This window comes from Lissotriton helveticus, chromosome 7, assembly GCF_964261635.1.
Source record: "Lissotriton helveticus chromosome 7, aLisHel1.1, whole genome shotgun sequence".
Classification (NCBI taxonomy): Eukaryota; Metazoa; Chordata; class Amphibia; order Caudata; family Salamandridae; genus Lissotriton; species Lissotriton helveticus.
The window spans coordinates 1,265,436,335-1,265,457,570 of NC_136068.1; the positions used below are offsets into that span (position 1 = coordinate 1,265,436,335).

A 21,236-nucleotide genomic window follows, 5' to 3' on the forward strand; every position below is an offset into this window, starting at 1 on the left:
AATGCACCGTTTTGCTACCTCTTGTATTTTGTTGGTTCACGATTGTCACTTTTGTAATGCACCGTTTTGCTACCTCTGGTATTTTGTTGGTTCACGATTGTCACTTTTGTAATGCACCGTTTGCTACCTCTTGTATTTTGTTGGTTCACGATTGTCACTTTTGTAATGCACCGTTTGCTACCTTTTGTATTTTGTTGGCTCACGATTGACATTATTGCTTCATTTAATGTAACGTTTGCTTTTGTATTTTGTTCACTTGTAATGTTCTCATGTATCAGTTCTGTTCCTATTGTGAAGCGCTCTGACACCTTCGGGTAAAGTCCGCGCTATATAAAAACGCACAAATAAATAAATAAATAAATGCCTAGCGCCGGCCCTGTCTGCGTGGGTGGATTTCAGTGTTCCTCCCCTTGGGGCTCTGTATCTGCTGTCTGGTGGTCTTCCCTGGGGTCATCTCTGGAAGAAGGGCTCACCGCTCCCGGGGACTGGCACAGTGTTCCTCCTCCCCAGGGAGGGACGGTGCCTGGGTGCCCCGCCCAGTGAAGGGTGCCTCGGGTGTTCCCCCCGCCCAGTGAAGGGTGCCTCGGGTGTCCCTCCTGGGAGGCGCTGCGGGTGTTCCCCCTCCCCAGGGAGGGACGGTGCCGGGTTGGCCCTCTCGGGGTGGGCCCGGGCGCTGCGTCCCTCATGGGAGGCGCTGCGGGTGTTCCTCCTCCCCGTGAGTGGGTGTGCCCGGGTGTCTGCTCTCGAGGCTGGGGCCGCGCTCCTTCCCTCTTCCTCCCCGTGGGAGGCCGCCCTCCGCTCCGCCGCTGCTCTCGCCGGGACCATGCCGGGCCCGCGGGCCTCACACGGGGCGCGTCCAGACGGGGCGGAGAACGGAGCCCCCTCCAAGAGACCCGTCAGCCGCAGCCTCTCCGGCTCCGAGGACTACGACGTATCTTTCAAGGTCCGTGTCAGCCCATGCGCGGCGTACTACTGCCCTAAGTTACCCCACCTGCTTCCATTTCCACCCCACCGACTTTCACTTACCTCACCTCACTGCCTCTCCACACACCCCCTCCACAGGCGCCTCAGTAACGAAACCCTTCCTTCTCGCACCGCCCTCTCGCGCACCTCATTCATACATTCGTCCACCCTGCTCCCTCGCGTGTCTCCCCACCTGCCCTTCGCCTCGTGGCAGGTTCAGGGTGTCTATTGCATTATAAGGATGCAGGGGTGCTCCGTGGAAGAGAAGATGCAGCGTGTGTTTATTTCATGCATGGATGCATGGTTTAATTTGTTGGATGCACGGAGTGGGGTGTGCACTATGTGTTTTGTATTGTAAAGATGAAAAGTGCAAGTTTTGTTGTGTATTGTACGGCTGCAGGGAGTACTTAGTGGGCTTGTATTGAAGGCTATAGGGCGCAGGGTGTTTTTGGTAGACGGAGAGTGAAGGGTGTTTGGTATTGTAAGTATATCGTTAAGCGTGCAGGACATGGTTGTAGTATGTAGATGCAGGGTGTGATTTACAGCTCAAGGATGCAAGGGTGTAGATTTCAGGGAGCAGGTTGTATTTTGCTGGGTGGAGGATGCACGTTGCTGTGTACTGTAGGATGTACTTGTGATGTGTTAAGCTGCGGATATTTGGGTGTCCTTCATACAGTGGTGCATGCATTGTACAGTGGAGGATGCAGGGGGGGTGTCCTTCATACAGTGGTGCATGCATTGTACAGTGGAGGATGCAGGGGGGGTGTCCTTCATACAGTGGTGCATGCATTGTACACTGGAGGATGCAGGGGGGGTGTCCTTCATACAGTGGTGCATGCATTGTACAGTGGAGGATGCAGGGGGGGTGTCCTTCATACAGTGGTACATGCATTGTACACTGGAGGATGCAGGGGGGTGTCCTTCATACAGTGGTGCATGCATTGTACAGTGGAGGATGCAGGGGGGGGGGTGTCCTTCATACAGTGGTGCATGCATTGTACACTGGAGGATGCAGGGGGGGTGTCCTTCATACAGTGGTGCATGCATTGTACAGTGGAGGATGCAGGGGGGGTGTCCTTCATACAGTGGTACATGCATTGTACACTGGAGGATGCAGGGGGGTGTCCTTCATACAGTGGTGCATGCATTATACAGTGGAGGATGCAGGGGGGGTGTCCTTCATACAGTGGTGCATGCATTGTACACTGGAGGATGCAGGGGGGTTGTCCTTCATACAGTGGTGCATGCATTGTACAGTGGAGGATGCAGGGGGGGTGTCCTTCATACAGTGGTGCATGCATTGTACAGTGGAGGATGCAGGGGGGGTGTCCTTCATACAGTGGTGCATGCATTGTACACTGGAGGATGCAGGGGGGTGTCCTTCATACAGTGGTGCATGCAATGCACACTGGAGGATGCAGGGGGGGTGTCCTTCATACAGTGGTGCGTGCGTTGCACACTGGAGGATGCAGGGGGGTGTCCTTCATACAGTGGTGCATGCAATGCACACTGGAGGATGCAGGGGGGGTGTCCTTCATACAGTGGTGCGTGCAATGCACACTGGAGGATGCAGGGGGGGTGGCCTTCATACAGTGGTGCGTGCGTTGCACACTGGAGGATGCAGGGGGGTGTCCTTCATACAGTGGTGCATGCAATGCACACTGGAGGATGCAGGGGGGTGTCCTTCATACAGTGGTGCGTGCGTTGCACACTGGAGGATGCAGGGGGTGTTCTTCATACAGTGGTGCATGCATTGTAAGCTGGAGGATGCAGGGGGTGTCCCCCATACGGTGGTACATGCATTGCACACTGGAGGATGCAGGGGGGTCCTTCATACAGTGGTGCGTGCATTGTACACTGGAGGATGCAGGGGATGTCCCCCATACAGTGGTGCATGCAATGTACACTGGAGGACTCACAAGGTGTCCCCCATACAGTGGTGCATGCATTGCACACTGGAGAATGCAGGGGGTGTCCCTCATACAGTGGTACATGCATTGCACACTGGAGGATGCAGGGGGTGTCCTTCATACAGTGGTGCATGCATTGCACGCTTGAGATGCAGGGGATGTACCCCATACAATGGTGCATACATTGCACACTGGAGGATGCATGGGATATCCTCCACTCAGTGGTCATGCATATCACACTGGCGGATGCAGGGGTGCCCTCCACATAGTGGTGCATGCATTGCACACTGGAGGATGCAGGGGGCGTCTTCCATAAAGTGGTGCGCACATTATAGACTGGAGGATGCAGAGGTGCCTTCCACACAGTGGTGCATGCATTACACCCCGGAGGATGCCGGGGTGTTCTCCATGCAGTGGTGCATGCATTGCACACTGGAGGTTGCAAGTGGTGTCCTCCACACAGTGGTGCAAGGATTGTACGGTGGAGGATGCAGGGTGTGTTACGAAGGGGATGCAAATGGTATTTTCTAGAGGAAGGCGCCGTGGTGTGTTGTACAGCGAGGAGTGCAGCCGTGCATTGTCTGAATGTATTTCTTGACAGGTGTTAATGTAGCGTGAGGCACACGTAGTCCTGTGTGTCATAGCGCTGGGTCACATCTACAAGAACAAAGCACTCGCGGGCCCCTGGGCGGCCAGAGGGGACTCGCAGCGGCTTCCATCAGATCAGCAGACCCTCTCCTCACACAGGCCGTCGGTGGTTTCGTGCTGCTTTGTACGTCGCCCAGACTGCGGGGGAACCTGCTGAACAAGAACCTTTCTATGCAGAGTATGAGGAGGTCACAGGAGTGCCGCGAATGTCGAGGTGTGGCCTCAGGGCGCCATTGCATGGCAGTTTGACAGCTCGCTTTCATCTCGCACAGGGACTTTGAAGCATTGGCTCAAAGTGCTGCGTGCTGGGTGTCAGGGGCATACCTTCCACTGGCGCAGCTGGTGCAGTGGCACCGGGGCCCTATGGGCCCACTGAGCTATGGTTATTGCTTTAGGTATTCTTCAAAGAGCAGCCAGTGGGCCAATTTCCTTCCTTGCACCAGGGCCCCTGACACACTGGCTCCGCTGCTTCAGGGCTTGCCCGGCCGCAGCCCTGAGCTTGGTCCGGAGTTGAGCCCCCTGCTCAGTTCGGAGTTGAGCCCCCTGCTCAGTTCGGAGTTGAACCCCCTGCTCAGTTCGGAGTTGAGCCCCCTGCTCAGTTCGGAGTTGAGCCCCCTGCTCAGTTCGGAGTTGAGCCCCCTGCTCAGTTCGGAGTTGAGCCCCCTGCTCAGTTCGGAGTTGAGCCCCCTGCTCAGTTCGGAGTTGAGCCCCCTGCTCAGTTCGGAGTTGAGCCCCCTGCTCAGTTCGGAGTTGAACCCTCTGCTCAGTTCGGAGTTGAACCCCTGCTTGCAGAGGTTGGTCCAGGCTGTTTCAGTTCCATTGACTCTCCAGCGGTACCCGTGGTCGGACAGGTGTATATCAGTTCTTTAAAAGGGCCAGCTCTGCCCGGCACTAGGATACGTTGTGGAGGGGGATGCACTGTATGTTTTCTAGGCTGGAAGATGTAGGGTATGTTTGGGGGGGGCAGGGGGGGGGGGGGGAGAGAGGGTAGCGGGGGGAGGAGTGGTGCATGGTGTGTTGTACAGTCTGGAAACAATGCTCTGGTGACAGGAGGAGGACGTGGGTGCGTTGTTTTGAGTGGAGGGTGCAGTGACACTCTTTGTCAAGTGTGCACGGCGAGTTCAGTGGAAGCAGTAGGTATGCTTTGAGTGGGTGATTGTGCTGTGGCATACTCTTGTAGCAGGGCGCTGGGTATGTTGCAGAGTTGTGGTGAGGGCGTGTTTTGTAGCGTGGAGGATGTTGCACGCGCCCGGGAGAAGCCTTCTTCTCATCTCTGATGCAAGCCCTCTGCTCTGTTATCGTCAGCCACGTGACTGCCTCTGGTCTGGAGGAAGCTTGTCGTGTGGGTGGGTGATCATGTGAGTGTGGTATGCACACACTGGCAGTTACAGCCGGTGCTCTTTGATATCATCTGGAGATGTTTTCCGTGCATCGTTGTAGAGTCACTGTGTTACTGTGGTGTTTGTTGGGTGGGTGACTATGGGTCAGCCAGCTCACCAGTGCCATCAATATTCAGTCTACTACAGGACCCCTGGCTCTGTAGCACCAGCAACACTCAACCCTCTGCTGGCTCACCCTGCTGACCAGTGTCCGCCACACTGGAAACTCCCCCGGATCACCCTGCTCAGTGATGCCGTCAGCATTAAACCAGGCCGCTCCAGGGCGTTAACTAAACTAGGGTCACAAGCACCCACTTCCCTTCCAGACCAGCCTGCAAACGAGTGGCACCAGCAATCAATCCCAAGCAGATCGTTCTGTAAACTAGTGTCATCCATACTCAGTCTTCCATCAGATCATCCGGCAAAGCTGATCCCCATGAGATCACTTTGCATGCTAGTGCCATCAGCACTTAACCGTCTGTTGGATCTGACTGCAAACTAGAGCCACCAGCCCTCACTTCCTCAATCACATCAACCTACAACTAGTTCCACAAGCTCCTGAACTCCAACTGTTCAACCTACAAAATAATCTCAACCATACTTGATCCGATGACACACTACCCTGCTCACGAGTGCTATCAAGACTCGCTCTCTCTCTTCTGTTCAAGTACCTGCAACCTAGTGTCATCAGAGCTCAATCCTCTATTGGGTCAACCTGTAAACCATTGTCCCCTATCCTCCATTCCCTCACCAGATCCACGTGCAGACAAGCACCATTAGCTCCCTAGCTCCACCTGTTAATTCTGCAAACTAGTGCCATCCTTGAGTCTTGAGCCACTACCGGGCTACCCTGCTTGCTAGAGTTATTGGCTTTAAATCCTCTATTTGAGTATCTTGCAGACACGTGCAGTCAGCACTCTGTTCTCACCAGGTCACCCTGCAAACTAGTGCCAGAAGCACTCAATCTGGCGCCAGAGGAGCCTGCAAATGTACCCTGAGAACCCATAGTCTCCCAACTACTGCCACCATCCATAGATCACCAGCAGATCAGGCACAATCAAGTGCCATCAGCACTTTATCCTTAGCAGATCACTCTGTAAATGAGAATCACCAGCACTCGACCCTCTGCCAGATCAGTCCGCAAATTAATGCAACGAGGACTTAACCTCCACAAGGCTGCTCCCTAAACTAGTGTCATCACCACTCAATCCTCTACTGATTTGGCACCTGATCCTCTACCAAATCAGCCTTCAAACGAGTGCCACCAGAATCCGAACACCAGCTCACCTTGCAAACTCACTCCCTCCACATTTGATCTTCTATTGGATCACCCTACTTACTAGTGCCATCAACTTTTGAGCCTCCTTTGGGGTACCCTGAAATCTAGTGCCATAAACACTCAATCCCCACCAGATCCCCCCGCAAACTGACACTAATAGCAATGAATCCCAGCTTGATCAGGCTGTAACCTAATGCCAGGACTCAATCCTTTACCACAGCAGTTCTTAACCTTTAGACTCCTGTGGACACTGCTGAATCATTACTGGAATCCGGGGATCCCCACCGAGTTATTATTTGAAGCTGGGGACCCTGGGCTTAAGCAATTTCTATGATTTGAACCTAAAAACAATACTAAAAAATATCAAACTGGAACACCAAAAATGCACAAATATGGACATCTTTTGATTAATTCATCATCAAATATAAAAAAGTTCAGTTTTTCAATTGTGCTAATTTATTTGTGAATACATTTATTAATGTCAGTATTTTTTAATTTTGTAAAACAGTCGCAGACAATCCAGGGGTCTTTGGACCACAAGTTAAGAACCATTGCTCTACCACATCACCCTTCAAATTAGTATAATCAGTACTTGATCACTTTAAGATTACTCTTTGAACAAGTGTCCTCTGAACTCAATCTCAAACTTAGCACCTGCTTACTCCACCGGATGAGCCTGCAAACTAGAGCCACCAGCACCCAAGTCCTCCACCAGATGAGCCTGCAAACTCGAGCCACCAGCACTTGATTCATCCACCAGATGAGCCTGCAAACTAGAGCCACCAGCACCTGAGTCCTCCTCCTGACAAGCCTGCAGACTAGAGCCCCCAGCCCCCGAGACCTCCACCAGATGAGCCTGCAAACTAGAGCCACCAGCACTTGATTCATCCACCAAACTAGCCTGCAATCTAGAGCCACCAGCACTTGATTCATCCACCAAACTGGCCTGCAAACTAGAGCCACCAGCACTTGATTTATCCACCAGACTGGCCTGCAAACTAGAGCCACCAGCACTTGATTCATCCACCAAACTAGCCTGCAATCTAGAGCCACCAGCACTTGATTCATCCACCAAACTGGCCTGCAAACTAGAGCCACCAGCACTTGATTTATCCACCAGACTGGCCTGCAAACTAGAGCCACCAGCACTTGATTCATCCACCAAACTAGCCTGCAATCTAGAGCCACCAGCACTTGATTCATCCACCAAACTGGCCTGCAAACTAGAGCCACCAGCACTTGATTTATCCACCAGACTGGCCTGCAAACTAGAGCCACCAGCACTTGATTCAGCTACCAGACGAGCCTGCAAGCTAGAGCCACCAGCATCTGAGTCCTCCTCCAGATAAGCCTGCAATCTAGAGCCACCAGCACCTGCTTCCTCACCCAGATGAGCTTGCAGACTAGAGCCACCAACACCTGAATCCTCCACCAGAGGAGCCTGCAAACTAGAGACCCCAGCACCCAAGACCTCCACCAGATGAGCCTGCAGACTAGAGCCCCCAGCACCTGAGTTCTCCACCAGACGAGCCTGCAAACTAGAGCCACCATCACCTGAGTCCTCCACCAGACGAGCCTGCAAACTAGAGACACCAGCACCTGAGTCCTCCACCAGATGAGCCTGCAGACTAGAAACACCAGCACCTGAGTACTCCACCAGAGGAGCCTGCAAACTAGAGCCCCCAGCACCCAAGACCTCCACCAGATGAGCCTGCAGACTAGAGCCCCCTGCACCTGAGTCCTCCACCAGACGAGCCTGCAAACTAGAGCCACCATCACCTGAGTCCTCCACCAGATGAGCCTGCAAACTAGAGACACCAGCACCTGAGTCCTCCACAGACTGTACCTCCTGAGGCGGAAAGCCGGGAGCGTGATTTGTGTTATTTTAAAAATTTGAGTGTCACTATTCTCTGCTTTTTAATTACTCACTCTGCTCCCTCCAAGCTCCTCTTTCGGAAACTTAATCACCCGAGCACGCCGCGCAGCGGATTCAGCGCTGCTGCGGTAGTTGACCCGGGATACTCTTGGCGCCATCACCGGCGCTCGCCGAGGCCACGCCCCTCAGTGAGGCCACGCCCCCTTCGAGCCCTTTAAAAGCGTTGACTACAAACGCCGGGCAGACAGACTGTACCTCCTGAGGCGGAAAGCCGGGGGCGTGATTTGTGTTATTTTTAAAATTTTGAGTGTCACTATTCTCTGCTTTTTAATTACTCACTCTGCTCCCTCCAAGTTCCTCTTTCGGAAACTTAATCACCCGAGCACGCCGCGCAGCGGATCCAGCGCTGCTGCGGTAGTTGACCCGGGATACTCTTGGTGCCATGACCGGCGCTCGCCGAGGCCACGCCCCTCAGTGAGGCCACGCCCCCTTCGAGCCCTTTAAAAGCGTTGACTACAAACGCCGGGCAGACAGACTGTACCTCCTGAGGCGGAAAGCCGGGAGCGTGATTTGTGTTATTTTTAAAATTTTGAGTGTCACTATTCTCTGCTTTTTAATTACTCACTCTGCTCCCTCCAAGCTCCTCTTTCGGAAACTTAATCACCCGAGCACGCCGCGCAGCGGATCCAGCGCTGCTGCGGTAGTTGACCCGGGATACCCTTGGCGCCATCACCGGCGCTCGCCGAGGCCATGCCCCTTAGTGAGGCCACGCCCTCCTCTCACCCAGCCCTCTCCCTATAAATCATGTGCCATTTCAGGACGCGCAGTGGACGAGCGCAGCGGGAGCGCCGTCTGCGCGCCGAAGGCGCGCCTAAGGCAAGCCCGTCTGCGCCCGTCCGCGCCAGGCCGGGCCCTAGGGCACGCCACGCTGACCATCTTATCATGTACTCACCTCATTCACCTCTTATTCTCTTCCCCTCCCCGAGGTGGAGAACTTACTTATCAGTGTGCAAACTGACATCGGCACCCTCACTTTCCTCCTCCTATACCGGCCTCCCCATTCTATGCCATCCTTTTCCTCCATTATGAGTGAACAATTGTCCACTCTGCTAACGCTGCACTCCAGCTTCGCCATTTTTGGCGATCTAAATTATTGGTTCAGCGATACTAATGCCGGTCCCCATGCCACAGAGCTCTTTGAGACTTTTAACAGTCTGAATCTTACTCAACAGGTCACCCAACCCACTCACATCAAGGGACACATACTGGACCAGATTTGGACTTGCAATCTGGCCCTGTCTCCACCAGACATACTCCCCTGTGTCGTTTGGTCCGACCACCACCTAGTGGATACCACCATCACAGTCGCTGGTCAGATTTCTGCCCCCCTGATGGCTGGTGGCCTCTCACGGAAATGGAGCACATATGACTCTCAGGGTTTCCTGCCCTGGCCGGCACCCGCCCAGCCTCTCATCCTTCTAATGACATCGACGGACTAGAACACGACATCGGCTCCTGGTTAGAATCGGCCAGTGACCTGTTTGCTCCTCTCGTCAAATTTCCCTGCACCAGGCATCGGAATTCCCATAGATGGTTCTCTGACGACCTTAAGGCTCAGAAATGAAAAACGCGCCAGCTAGAACGCATCTGGAGACGCGATTATTCCGACTCAGCCAGACAGTCCTACCTGGCCGCGCGAAAAGATTACAAAGCAGCCATCAATTTAGCTAAAATGGAACACTTTTCCAATAGGATCTCTTCGGCGGTCGATAAATCTAAGGAGGTGTTTAGAGTCTTGAACGAGCTAACTACAGATGACAGAACCCTCCCTGTCCAGACCCCCCACTCAGGAGGCCTGTGACACCCTTAACTCCTTCTTCTCGGAAAAGATCACAAAAATTAAAAAGTCTATCCCTCCACTCCCCCAGTCACTTTCACTGGATATCTCCTCTAATAACTCCTCGACCCTCACCACCTTTCCTGCTTTAGACCCTACTTCCCTAGTGGAACTTGCTACCCGCCTGAAATCGGGCTCCCCGAACGACTGTTGTCTACCATCTGTCCTGCGGAGTATCTGCCTTAACCTGCCAGATTGTATCCTACATTTACTTAACAGGTCTCTTAGCAGTGGCATTCTTCCCACTTCTTTCAAGCAGGCTATCCTAGTGCCCCTCCTCAAAAAGCCCAGTGCCGACCCCGCAGAGCCGGCGAATTATCGCCCCATTTCCCTCCTCCCATACTTCTCTAAACTAATGGAGGCCCACGTCACCCGGTGCCTATCAAACTTTATTGAATCTTCCTGTCATCTTGAGCCTAATTAGGCCGGCTTCAGACCCGCCCACTCCACAGAGGCCGTCATCCTGGCAGTTCTTGACACACTCAGGAGCAACGCGGACGCGGGGCTCTCCCAAGCCCTCGTCCTTCTTGATCTATCGGCCGCGTTCGACACGGTGGATCATAACATCCTTCTCCACCGTGTCGGGCAGGCTGGCATTCAAGGTGCTGCTCTCGAGTGGGTCAGGTCCTTCCTCACTGGAAGAACACAGGCGGTTCGCCTGGGTCCCTATACTGCCAAAAAAATCCCCACGTCTTGCGGAGTCCCCCAAGGCTCTTCCCTTTCCCCACTTTTATTTAATCTATACCTTCGGCCACTCATTCAATCTCTTCTGAAATGGGATATCATCGTCTACAATTACGCTGACGATTTACAAATTATTCTCTCACTCAATTCACCACATGCCATCAACACATTCCACGCTGCCATGAATCACATCCAACTCTGGATGAACCAGAACCAATTGAAGTTGAACCCCGGTAAAACTGAGCTCCTTCTCCCTGGACTCAGTCACGTCCACTGGGGCCCGCAGTTCTGGCCTCCGGAGCTCGGTTCTCCCCCCGTCCCGGCAAAAACAGTAAAGAGTTTGGGGGTAATCATTGACGCCGAACTCTCCCTCAAAGCCCAAGTTGGAGCGGTGGTCTCATCCTGCATGTACCAACTTAGGAGGATCCGCAAAGTCCGCCATCTTCTCCCCCCTGCGGCACTTACCCAAACCGTCATCTCACTTGTACTCTCCCGTTTGGATTTCTCCAACTCCATTTACTACGGTCTCCCACAATATCTGTTACATCGCCTCCAAGTTGTCCAGAATCAGGCGGCTCGCCTAATTCATGGAATCCCCAGATGGCAATCGGCCAAACCTCTGCTCCACAGCCTTCATTGGCTTCCAATAGACCAAAGGGCAGCTTTCAAGGTGGCCTGCCTCACTTTCAAAGCCCTCCGCTGCTCTGGCCCCGCGTTCCTCAAATCCCTCATCCGCCCTCACTGTCCAATACGTAACCTCCGCTCAGCCTATCGTCATCTGCTGGTCACTCCTAAGAGCAAAACTAAGAAATTCGGCGGTCGCCGTTTTTCCTACCTAGCTTCCGTGCTCTGGAATCTCCTTCCTCTTTCAATCAAATCCTCTTCTTCCCTTCTGAATTTTAGAAAATTGCTAAAAAATCACCTTTTCCCCCCTCTTAGCTAGATCTCTGCTACTCACGCTCCCCCCTCACTCACTCTGTCTATCAGCGCCAGGAAGCTTCGGCGTCAGTGCGCTTTACAAATTTCACCTAAGATAAGATAAGAAGATAAGATGAGCCTGCAGACTAGAACCACCAGCACCTGAGTACTCCACCAGAGGAGCCTGCAAACTAGAGCCCCCAGCACCCAAGACCTCCACCAGATGAGCCTGCAGACTAGAGCCCCCAGCACCTGAGTCCTCCACCAGACGAGCCTGCAAACTAGAGCCACCATCACCTGAGTCCTCCACCAGATGAGCCTGCAAACTAGAGACACCAGCACCTGAGTCCTCCACCAGATGAGCCTGCAGACTAGAACCACCAGAACCTGAGTACTCCACCAGAGGAGCCTGCAAACTAGAGCCCCCAGCACCCAAGACCTCCACCAGATGAGCCTGCAGACTAGAGCCCCCAGCATCTGAGTCCTCCACCAGACGAGCCTGCAATCTAGTGCCACCAGCAGTTGATCACCACCAGATCAGTGTAAAAGCGAGTGCCTTTCACACTCGTTGTTGTACTATATCACTCTGCTCACTAGTGCCACCAGCATTCTTCCCTCTGCTCCATCTCCCACGAAACCAGTGCCACCAGTGCATGATCACCAACAGATCCCTTGGCAAACTCGTGATATAGTTAAATAACCCCTTATCCTACCCCCCTTCCAAACTTGTGCCCCCAGCACTCATTCCCTACCATGGAAACTGCCAACTATTCCCTAGTGAGCTCAAATTGCGATCTAGTGCCATCAGCACCTAAATCGCTGGTAGATGACCGTGTGAACTAGTGCACTCAGCAACCTAGCCCCACCAGGTCACCCTACAATAATATGAAAAATCAAATAAAACGTACCGAACTTGGCGACGTCCTCGCTCTATACCTCTTCTTTTGTCGAGTCAAGAACCAGATGCTGGAACTCCTTGGCCAGTCCTTGTGCTGCTCTCAACAGCATGAGAGCAGCACAAGCATTGGTGGGAGCGGCCTCACTCGGCACTCCACCGCACTCTGGAGGCTTTGGCTTGCCGAGTACTACCTGCTTAGCATGCTCCCGCTTATAACCAGTGAGGACTTCCACAGAAAACTGGACACTCTCATAAACAAATTCCTCTGGAGAGACAAGAGGTCCAGGATAAGCCTGCAGAAACTAAGACTAAACAAACAACTAGGGGGCCTCAACCTCACCAACTTCAAGACATTCCAAACGGCATGCCTGGCCAAACAATGTATACACTGGCTCTTCCCAGGGCAAGTGTACACGCCGGTATGGCTGTCACTAGAGAAGGCAATCCTAAAAGGCCTTGAACCCATAGCCCTACTCACAGCAAACAAGCACCCCGAGGCCAACAACACCATTCTCAAAAACACCAAGAACGCTCTCCTCAAAGTAGACAAAAGAATGGAGAGTAGCATCAAGAACACGTATTGGGAATCTATCTGGTTCAACTCTAAAGTAAAATACAACGACCAGACACTAAATACTATACCCTGGGATGAGCGAGGCATCTCCCTTCCCATCCAGCTAGAAAGCCCCAGTGCCCCTCTCACATTTGACACCCTAAAACACGACCACAAATTACCAAACATTGAATTCTACAACTTCCTGAAAATAAAAGCGGCAATCACGAGAGCAGGGTTTAATAAGAGGGCGCCACCGATACTGCAATACACGGCGGACCTAAACAAAGTCGGACACCAAACGTCACACCTATACAAACTCCTAAGCCCAGCAGCATCGAGACTTAACACCAAAACATTAGAATACTGGGATTCCCTAAGTTCTAGACACCTCACCGAGAGAGAGAAACCCCGCCTCTGGGCGTCTACGACTAAAAATAAAGTCACCCCAACTCTAGCATAAACTAAATACTGGCTTTTACACAAAGCATACTGGACCCCATCCCGCCTAGCGGCTATCGGAATACGTGAGAATGACCTATGCTGGAACTGCCTCAAACAAAAAGGAGATCTGGTGCATCTTATCTTCTACTGCCCCAAAGTCAAGTCCTTCTGGGGTAAAATAAGAGACTTCATAAACACCATACTGGGACTCTCACTACAACTAGACTTCCCAGGGATAGCCACCGCCTTCATGGCCCTCGAAATCCAGTTAAAAAATTATAGTGACTTGATAGACCCCCTGCTCACGGCGGCCATCAAAATAATCTTAACGAACTGGAAAGACACAAGGAAGGCATCCTTCCAAAGCTGGATTAACTGGATCGCCTTCCTAAGGGGGGCGGACAACATAACTTCCAAACACTCATCCAACGCCAACACAAAAGGCGAGATGTGGCTCTCCCTGGACAATTACCTGAGCTCACACAAGCCGCCATAGGCAGACAAGCAGACGACTCGACCCCCACACCTCCAGTCCATATAGACCCGCGACCGGTGTAGCTTGGGCAACTAAAGACTACACGAACCATCCTGCCCTTTCTTCCTTTCCTTCTCTCTTTCCCACTTTTGTTTCCCTCTTCGAGGGCAATACACAAGATCAGCTAGGACAACTACTGCCATGTTTGTGATTACCTAGCGATACATGTACGTCATACAAATATGTCAACATTGTATTGAATGTAACCCCTTTGGCGCATGATTTCACCAGTATTGCCTTTACTATCTGTCCACTGTATATCTGTACTGTATATAAAAAAAAGTTTCTTAATAAAACCCGTTGAAATAAAACAAAAAGAGATGTTTAGAGTGTGCCTGTGTGGCTGGCCGTCGCAAGACGGCCGGCCAAAAAGACATGTGCACTTTAAACAGTGCAATACCAACCCACCCTCCTCCCTGATGCTGGCACTTAGCAGCGGCCAACCCCCATCCTTACTCTCTGCTCGGGACGGGGATGAAAAATAAAATGGTATTTAATTACCATTTTATGATTCATCTCTGGGGCTTTGGGGGGATTTATAAGTGGGGTGATGCTCCTTCGCTGAAACGGAGGTGCCGCCCCTGCCTCACAACCCAGCAGAGTTCACAGGCATGGGACAACCCTGGGAACACCCAGCTCATTGTGCTCCTCCCCTCTCAATACCCTATGAGAACCCCTGGTCTAGTGCCCCCTGAGCCATCCCCATAGGAGCTCCCAAGGCCCTAAATCACTGATGGTGACCAGTAGGGCTTTAAGTGGGTCGGGTCCTTCCGGTGCTCATCACCGGGAGCTCTAAAAAGCAGGTGCTGAGACAGGTCCCTATCAGGCTCTCCATTTTTGCACTCAGCCTCAGGGTGGGAAAATAAATCTTACCCCTGCCGCAGTTCACTTCTTTTTATGTAACTTTTTTCTTTTTTTTGCAGATCTATTTTGCGTGAACTCAAAGTGCTTTCCATGAGCAGTAGTTACATTACACAAGGACATATTAATGTATTTTTTAGCAAGCACCATGAGATTAAGGCCCAGATGTAGGTCGCCAATTACCGGTCGGTAACTGCCGATTTCGGCCGTTACCGACCGGTATTTGGGAATTGGCATGTAGGGGGCATTTTATTTACAGAATCGGTATATTTACCGATTCTGTAAATTTACAGAATCGGTAAAATACCGAATCGGTAAATATACCGATTCTGTAAATCAAGATGTAGGTGGCACTGTAATCCGTGCCACAGGCCCTTACCGAATGATAACGAATTCCAGTGTACATGCACATCTGTGCATGTACACCTGTGCCATGTGGCACACAGACATGCCCTAAGGGCATGTCTGTGTGTCACATGGCACACAAGCCAGAAACAGGGGTGCAACAGGGTGTCAAAGTGACACCCTTTCCCCCTTGTAAAATCGTTAATTTTACCGATTCGGTATTTGCTATTGAATCCTATGGGCTTCAAGGCCCATAGGAATCAATGGCAAATACCGATTCGGTAATTACCGAATCGGTAATTACCGAATATTACCGATTCGGTATTTTTACCGAATTATTTAGCTACATAGCAATTACCGAATTGTAAATACCGAATCAGTAAAATTCGGTATTTACCATTCGGTAATGTGCTATTACCTACATCTTGGCCCAAGTGATTTGCGCAGAATCAGAGGATGTTGAGCCGACACTGAGACTCGACCCTATTTCAAAAAGTCGGCAGCTCTAGAGGTTAGGCCACAGAAGTACTAAAGCATTTTCAATATTATGTACAACGAAGCCATAGCTGTATGTTTTCATGTTGTATATTTATCTTATGCAGCTAACGATCAGTGACAAAGCCAATAGTCCTGGCTTGTTGTAGGTAAAATGTCACTTATTGTTTTATATATCTGGCGCCAATGACAGAAGCAGAAGACCCCAGGAATCTTTATGGCAGTACCCTGGATGGAAACATCAGCACCCCGTTAGTTCTTCGGGCGGTTGTAAGCCTAAGCAACTGGGGGCTTGCTTTGCAATGCTCCACCCCTAGAAAGGCATGAGTAAAGTCAGACTGGTGGTCCACAGTATTTAAGGGGGAAAATCCCCAGATATTGGTAGCGCTGATTGGGTTGGCCATGGTGCTGTTTGGCTCATCACACGGGTGGGCAGCTCAGGTTCCTCAGCAGTGGCTGACCTTGGATCACCAGTAAGTTAACCCACCACGTTGGCATACTTCATGTATGAAATAAACCTGCAGCAAACTGTTTTTCAACAAATTTGTGTGGCGTGATTATTTATTGCAGTGTGTACTAAGTACCTAATTGTGCTTCCGGGGTGGGTTGCTGATATCCGCACTATAACAGTCGGGCAATCCACTATGCTAAGCACAGATTTTGAGCTTAAATGTTTTCACGCCACGCCCTTAATTACATCGGTTACGCTCCTTTGAGAGACCCCCCCCCCCCAATTTTTTCATCCTACTTAAAGCCCTGGTGGCCAGCATTCTATCCCCCGTGAGAGCACTCAACTCACTTGTGCACACGCTGTACTAAAAGTACTTGTCACTTTGGGGGTGGGCGGTAGTTATAACAGAACTAACAGGCTAGTGAATTTTTCCCGACAGGTCCACTGCTTAATTTTTCCTTTCATCCTCTAAACCCATCTAAGTAACTTGAATGATCCCCATTACTTGCTTCCCTGTGAGAGCGCTCAGCTCATTGGAGCTCACAAACATTCTGTCCCCCATGAGAGCACGGGATTGCCACAAGAGCACACGGCTCATCGCTAGTACTCCTGAGTGCTCTGTCCAGCGTAGGGGTGGGCGGACATTTCCGTTCCGCCCACGGGATGTGCGGAAATTTGCACCTTCCGCAAAAAAGGCGGAAAAACGGGGCAAATTTCCGCACATTCGCGGGCAGAACGGAAGTTGGCCATCCGCCCGCCCGCCTCCAACTTCCCGCCCGCCTCCCGCTCGCCTTATTAAATTATATTTAAATGCTAAAATACAACTTACATAAAACTTACCTTATTGCGCCGCAAACTTCCCCATCGCGGCTACATCTTGGAAACTGCGCATGCGCGGAAGCCTGCGCATGCGCAGTCCTGGCGAGGAATGCATAGGCTCCCACGCATGCGCAGTTTCCAAGATGAAGCCACGATGGGGAAGTTTGCGGCGCAATAAGGTAAGTTTTATTTAAGTTGTATTTTAGCCTTTAAATATAATTTAATAAGGCGGTCGGGAGGGTGGCGGGCTGGCGGGCTCGCTTAACGGAAATATCGCGGAGAGGCACGGAGATTGGTTCAATCTCCGTACCTCTCCGCGAAAGTCCCTTCCGCGACTTCCGCCCACCCCTAGTCCAGGGCCAGGCTGCTTTCACGAGGTTCAAGCACTCCCAGTGTTCTTGTAACCAGTGGCTAAGATGAGAAATTTGGGTGTGGAGTGGGATACACAGCTTAATTTCTCTGCACAGATTAATCAGATCACTTCAGCCTGTTACTTTACGCTAAAGATTCTACAGAAGATCTTACCATTTCTTCCAATGGAATTGAGAAAAACTGTGGTGGTAGCTCTTGTAATTTCTCGGATTGATTACTGCAATGCCCTCTACCTAGGGGTTGACAAACAGCAGTTAACTAAGCTACAATCTTTTCAGAACAGCGCAGCCTGGACATTACTCAATATTCCTAAATTGAATCGCATTTCAGGGGCCATTTGGAATCTCCACTGGTTCCCTGTCAAGGAGCATATTGAATTTAAGGCTCTGTGCCTGGTCCATAAAACCTTGTATGGAGGCGGTCCTATGGCATACCGCAATCTATTCCAATGGTACTGTCCAGGGCGTCCAGTGAGGTCTGCCGATCAGACTTTGGTTAAAATCCCGAAACTGAGGAAGGCTAGGTTGGGTGGTAGATGCCTCTCCTACCTGGCTCCCAAACTCTGGAATAGGCTGCCCTTGGATATTAGATCTCAATCGGTTCAGTCTAAATTCCGAGGCTTACTAAAAACCTGCCTCTTTCCAGCTTAGCAGTTGATCTTATCTTTTCTGGCTTATCCCTTCTTCTGTGTCTTCTCCAGTGCCTAGACGCCTCGGTAATGGAGCGCTATATAAAACCCCTACTTCCTTCCTTACTTACTTGTAACGTGCAGGGTAAGGGGCGGGTCTGGTGGGATACCTTATTCCCAGCACATGCATAGCTGCCAAGGTTTCAAATTGCTATGTGTGACATTTTCATAATTTCAATGTAATTATGAGTGACATTTCAACGACTAGGAGTGACACTTTCTTGCGATGAAAGAAATCAAGCAATGAAGATCAGGGAAACAAAAATATCAGAAACAAGGCCCATTTGAGTAACGAAAAAAACTATAAAAGACCATAAAACTGATGCAAATGAATGTGGTGATATTACAAAACTGTCCCATATATCAATCCGAAAAACTTTGGCAGCTATGCCACTACAGACCGTGTTTCTTCAATAAGTCGCAATAAAATACAGCTCACAGTAAAGTACAGAAATGAAAACAAAAGTGGGGCAAGCAGCGAATTAATGCAAGAACCAACAATGAATCAGCGCGGGTACAGAGGAGAAAGGGCAGACGTGGCCTGCACAAAACAATACATCCAGCAGCCGAAGTTCGTGCTCCGTGGACTCGAGAAAACGTCAACAATAAGCATGCTTGCATAACTGTATGTGATTGCTTCTTTTGGACTATTTAATTTCATTATTACATTGCATCCATTCCTGATTTTTATTGCGTGTTTTTGCTGTGATAAGTTGTGGGATCTTGATGTCGGTATTAGAACAAGAGAGGGCGGCGCCAATCATTTTGACAGACTAGTGAGTATAAAATCGACTTAATAAACAAAAGAGGCAGCATGTGGGTGATAGAGAAGGCGTTTCCCACACACAGTTTTGCACTGCTGCTGTCCGTGCTGCTTCGGTTGTGTGGGAGCGGATGGGTCCGGAAGCATACCTTACTCCCACCCAGAGTTAGGAAGCTTTACTCCTCAAAACAACTTTGGACTGCAATTTCAAAGTGTAATGGGATTGCAAAAGAGAAGGAAGGCGGGTTGGGGTGAACATGCAGGGTGCAAGTTGGCAAAATGCCTGCCAGTCCGAAAGACAAAAATAAACACTTCACTTACTCTGTCATGTCATTGCCGACCCTATTAATGTTGAGGGTGGGACGATTGCCCTGGCACCTCAGACAGTCCCGGGCAGCGCCGCGGCCGCAGTCTGGATCAGACACTGACTCCTGAGTTTCTGACGGACTGGACTTCGGGCCACACCTGAGGCAGTAGTCATCATGGTCATGCACCACCACCAGCACGGTCGAATCATTACACCAGTCTGGCCGGCGGCCGCATTTGAGAGCTGCAGCGGCAAGCTCAGAGCCTGCTGTGAAAGAAGTGGAAGTGAAACTTTGCCGCGCAGCCGCGCTCACCCATGGCGTCTATCGTGATTGGACAAATGTAATCATGGGACATTCGCGCAGCCGCGCCAACCATGGCGCCTATGATGATTGGACAAATATAATCCTAGGACAGATTTGTGTCGTTACCTCCGTGAACGCGCGGTATCAGGTGAAACATTACATTGAAGCCAGCTACGCGCTGAGCCAGCCCCCAAGCTGCCTAAGATCATTAGCAGTCAGTGGAGACTGGAGGTGCCAAATAGCAGTGCCGCTGCAGACAGGTGAGGAAATGCGTGACAATGCATTTCAGTGCGGTGTTGCGGATCAAAACACTGAAATGCGTTACTGTCACACCTGAAGCGTGACACTTGGCAGGGCTGCTCATGTCCAGGGGGCCTAGCTTGGTCAGCAAGATTTGGGGGGCCAGGGGGTGGGGTTACGATTTGCTGACAATCAGGCCGGCGTATATAATGTTTAAATACAGAATATGACAAGCAGGACGCACAAGAGAGGCCTACGGTGCAGTGGAAATGGAATGTTGATTGATAGGAGCACTAAAAGACAAAACACAATAGTTTGTAAAATAACGGATATTTTTAGGACTTTCAAAACAGAGAGGGCGAGAGCCTGTGTGCGTTTTTGTTTGTGTGTATGGGACAACTTCTGGGGGAACTGACAAACCTCTCACCATACCCGACTGGAAGCACCTGGACCTAACTATTTGTCGGAAAATACATTTACTAGGGGTGGTGTAACACCCCCTGAAGCTCTGCCCCTGCTCATGTCTCCAGCTCAAAGTGCAATGCTGTCTCTCTTGTACTCTCGGGACGGGCCTCCGCTGTCACCCGCGCAGCCCCACCTGCACTTCCGCATCACATGACAACGCCCACCTGCGCCCAGCCGCGTCCCCTGGCAGCGGCGCCTCGCGCACACCCGCCCGTCGCGCGCCTGCCCGCTCCCACCCTCCGGCCCGTCTGTTCCCGGTGTTTTCCATCTGGGTGCAGCCCAGGCCAGGCTGGGTGCCGCGGTGGCAGGCGCTGTTTACTTAGGAGGAGGCGGCCCACGGATCCGGGACTTTGCTTTTGTCGCTGAGAATAATTTCATGCAGCTGTGTGACGAGGCGGAGGCGCGCGGGGCCTGGAAAACAGGACACAGGTGTCAGTGGTGCAGCGGGTGCAGTGGCAGCGGGGCAGGAGGCCACTGAGGGGGTCACTGCCCTGCTACTGTACGAGTCGCGTGCGTGTGTGCCTGGTGTGAGTGCAGGGAGGAGCCCTGCGGCTCGGAAAGTCACAGAGTGCGTGACAGGAGAGCAGAGGGAACGAGTGACAGTGGTGGGAGAGAGCAACGAGGCAAGAGGCCGGGTGTGTGCAGGGCCTCTCCCGCGGTGTAGCGCACTCCTGATACATAATGCATTAACCCACCTGTTTCCACATCTGTTCATTGCATCTCTCGCCAGGCCCCACCCTCTCAACCTCCTCTCCCCCCACCACGACCTCTATAAGGCCACAGCCTGGATGTAGTATGTGGCTGGGCGACCTACATGCTCGTGTGTCTGTCTCACGGCCACGTGTTGCCTTGTGGCCATGAACAGCACAGGCCACACGTAACAAGGCGATTCTCCGATGCTGAACCCTTGTTTACAAAAAATAAGGGTTTCCCTGAAAACACACTTCGTATATCCACTCTCTGATATTCTTAGCACCGACTTCCTCCTTCATTGCCCATCCCTGAGCAACTGCAATTATCTACACACTTTCCGGGTGCAATCACTTCCTATTTCCCGCTATAAACCAGCTCGCATGAACGTGAAATGACACTGGCACCGAAGGGGCATGTTGAGACAGGCTTAGCTCAGGGAATGACTTGGG

The 21,236-nt window shown here is 51.4% G+C and overlaps 1 protein-coding gene across 3 annotated transcripts in view; it reads left to right on the top strand.

Annotated features, from left to right (window-relative positions):
- The window catches only part of RAB37 (RAB37, member RAS oncogene family), a 425,057-nt gene that overhangs the window by 231,339 nt on the left and 172,482 nt on the right, over positions 1-21,236 (top strand). Inside the window, exon 1 of one of the 3 annotated variants that reach the window (XM_078654468.1) lies at positions 627-943. The exons of the other annotated variants lie outside the window; for them this stretch is intronic. Within the exon in view, the coding sequence (XP_078510594.1) occupies positions 824-943 (120 nt within the window). The 5' untranslated portion in view covers positions 627-823. Of the gene's footprint in view, positions 1-626; positions 944-21,236 lie in introns of those variants that run through there. 3 annotated transcript variants of the gene reach the window in all.